General features: G+C 53.1%; 1 protein-coding gene across 1 annotated transcript in view; it reads left to right on the top strand.

Annotated features, from left to right (window-relative positions):
• The window catches only part of NKD2 (naked cuticle homolog 2 (Drosophila)), a 12,328-nt gene extending 9,722 nt beyond the window's left edge, over positions 1-2,606 (top strand). The window contains exon 8 of the mRNA XM_006876902.1: positions 2,044-2,606. Coding sequence (XP_006876964.1) covers positions 2,044-2,606 — 563 coding nt within the window. The remainder of the gene's footprint in view (positions 1-2,043) is intronic.
• The last annotated feature ends 453 nt before the right edge of the window (positions 2,607-3,059 follow it).

Here is a 3,059-nt window from a genome sequence, read left to right as displayed (position 1 = left end):
GTAAATAGTGCTGCTATAAACATTGGTGTGCATTCTCTTATTTTAACTGAGTGGTGACCCCACCCCTCAGCCTCAACTGGTCCCATTCTTCTTCTCTGGCCGTGGTAGCCCTGCTCCCTCAGCTTTGGGCAGTGGCTCCAGCCCTGGGCTCTAGTTTGATCGCCCAGCACTCATGAACAACAGCCCCACACTCCAGAACCATGTTGGTGGAAACCACACTTTGAGATCCCAGAGGTCATGTCTTTGGGACAGAGGCAGCCCTCTTCATCTTCTGCTTCCTGGTTCCTCAGCCTCTCAGTCACTTGTGGCTCAACATCTTCCCTGCTCTGGCTAGTGTTACAAAATGCTTTCTCTCTACCACTAAGTGCTTGGGGCACCCTACTCCACCAAGAACCCTCCTCTCTAAAGGTCCTCAGTCCTCTTGTCCCGTGGGTCAACTCCCATGCTGTCTCATCCAGGACTCCTGATTCTGAAGCTGCTACTTCTTGTTCTCCGCACTGTCTCCAGTGCTTAGCTCTCTTCACTTCCTTCTGAGCCCTCATTAGATTGTCTTTGATGCCTATATTTCCATGAACAGTCTCCTGGGAAAGGTTGTTGTTGTTGTTGTTAAGTGCCATCGAGTCGGTTCCGACCCATAGCGACCCTGTACAGGGTTTCCGAGGGTGTAAATCTTTACGGGAGCAGAAAGCCTCATCTTTCTCCCGCGGAGCGGCAGGTAGTTTCGAACCGCTGTCCTTAGGTAGGCTTTATAATTAGACACCTTAAAACTCTACAACCTCTACTTACTACCTAATCACGAAACCATTTCCTAAATTTTTAGGTATCTGTGGGAGCAGAACTCCACTCCTGGTACCAAATTCTGTCTCTGTTATCTAGGGCTGCTGAAACAGATATAGCACAAGTAGATGACTTTAACAGAAATTTAATTCATGAGGTTAGAAGTTCTAATTTAGAGCACCAGCTTGAGAAGAAGTCTCTGTCAGGTCCAGGGGAAGGTCCTTCCTACAGCTGTGGTCCAGCTGTTCCTTGGAGCTCTCCAAGTGTCTTGAAACCAATCGTCACCTGGGTCTAGGAGGTTCTCAGTGCAGGGACCCTGGGTCCAAAGGATGTGTTCCACTCCTGGCTCTTCTTTCTTGGTGGTAGTTGGTCCGTCCTTTGATTTTTTTTCTCTGTCCTTTACCCCTTGTAAGATAAAGGGGGACCTAAGCCATACCCCAGGGAAATGCCCCTCGGATCAGATCAGGGCTGTTATCTAAGTCAGGGTATTGCACCCTATTTCCTCACAACTGATTGGCTAATCACATCAGATCTCATCACCAGGGACGATTATGTTACACAGCTGACAAATTACATCATTACATTCCTGACAAACCACTAAGACCATTGTCCAGCCAAGTTGACACATATTGTGGGGAATAGAGCTCTGTCGTTGGCAGTTAGGTTATGGGGTTAGGTTAAGTCAACTGATAGATGTTTTACAAGATTTAGGCAAAGTATGTTCCACATCATGGAAATGTGTTCCACATCATGGAAGTGTGTCCCACATCATGGAAGAGTGTCCCACAGCATGACAGTGTGTTCCACATCATGGAAGTGTGTCCCACATCATGAAAACTCTTCTTGTGGAGCCCAGGGGTGGATCCCTGGAGGTGGGGGTCACTGAGGTTCCTCACCACGCCCTCCCTGTGAAGAGGATAGCAATCACTACCCCTGTCACTGAAGGCTGTGCTCCCTTACTGAGAGGAGTCAATTGGGGTCCCCAGAGCCAGCCCATGGGCTGGAGACGACTGAGCAGGGCAGCCTGAGGCTTCTGCAGAAGTGTGGTGTGCGTGGGCAAGGGTCCCAGCTGGTAGCAGACACGGCTAGGCAGGGCTGGCCTCCACTGGGGTCCTCTCTCAGGCCTACACAGCAGAGATTCATTCAGAGCATGCCCAGAGCCCTCAGTAAAGCAACTTGCTAAGCATAGAGGGACAGACTGGCCTCATCCTGTGCCAGGATCTGACATGGTGCCCACAGCCTCACAACTGTCTCTGCTGTCCACAGGGTCCCCACCAGCACAGCCCAAGCCAGAACACCCCAGCAAGGGCTCACATCCCCAGGCCCGGTCCCGCTCACAGGAGTCATATGCTCAAACGGGCCACCACCGCAGGTCCCAGGTGCTGGCCGAGCCTGCGGAGTCGGCGGCACGGGCCCAGGACATCCCACCGCGACTGAAGGTGCCCGAGAAGCAGTTCCTCAAGTCTCCGAAGGGTGCAGGGAAGCCACCTGTGTGGCTGGGGGCTGGCAGGCCTGTGAAAGCCTTGAGCCACCACCTGGCAGCAGCAGCCCAGGGTGCTCAGGACGGGTTCCACCTCCCACCACAACCCCCTCCACCACCGCCACAGCCTTATGGTCACAAGAGGTCTCGGCAGAAGGGCAGGGAGGGCTACTCACCTCTTAAGGCTGCATACACCCCGCCTGCGATGGTGGAGCATGAAGTGGTTCGGGACCTGCCACCCATGCTGGCAGGAGAGGGCTTTGCAGTGCCCATGGTTCAGAGGCACGAACACCACCACCACCACGAGCACCACCATCACCACCACTACCATCACTATCACCCCTCCTGACGTAGCCACCAGCGTCACCACCATGACCACCACCATCACCATCACTACCACCATCCTCATGAGTGGTCACCACCAGTGTCACCACCACGACCACCACCATCATTGTGAGTGGTCACCAGCATCATCACCACCACCACCTCCATGTCTACCACCACCATCACCACTACCATCACTGTCACCCCTCCTGACATAGCCCCACCGTCATCACCATGACAACCACCAACCATCACCATTATCACCATCATCCTCATGAGTGGTCACTACCATCATCATCACCACCACCTCCATCTCTACTACCACCATCACCATTACTACCATCACTGTCATTGTGAGTGTTCACTGCCATTACCACCATCACTGTCATCACCACCATCCTCATGAGTGGTCACCACCATCATCACCACCACCACCTCCATCTCTACTACCAGCATCACCACCACCACCCATCCTGAC

This window comes from Chrysochloris asiatica, unplaced genomic scaffold (assembly GCF_000296735.1).
Source record: "Chrysochloris asiatica unplaced genomic scaffold, ChrAsi1.0 scaffold00424, whole genome shotgun sequence".
NCBI classification, from domain to species: domain Eukaryota; kingdom Metazoa; phylum Chordata; class Mammalia; order Afrosoricida; family Chrysochloridae; genus Chrysochloris; species Chrysochloris asiatica.
Note: the sequence above shows the minus strand (reverse complement) of the source record. Positions and strands in the feature narration are given on the sequence as shown.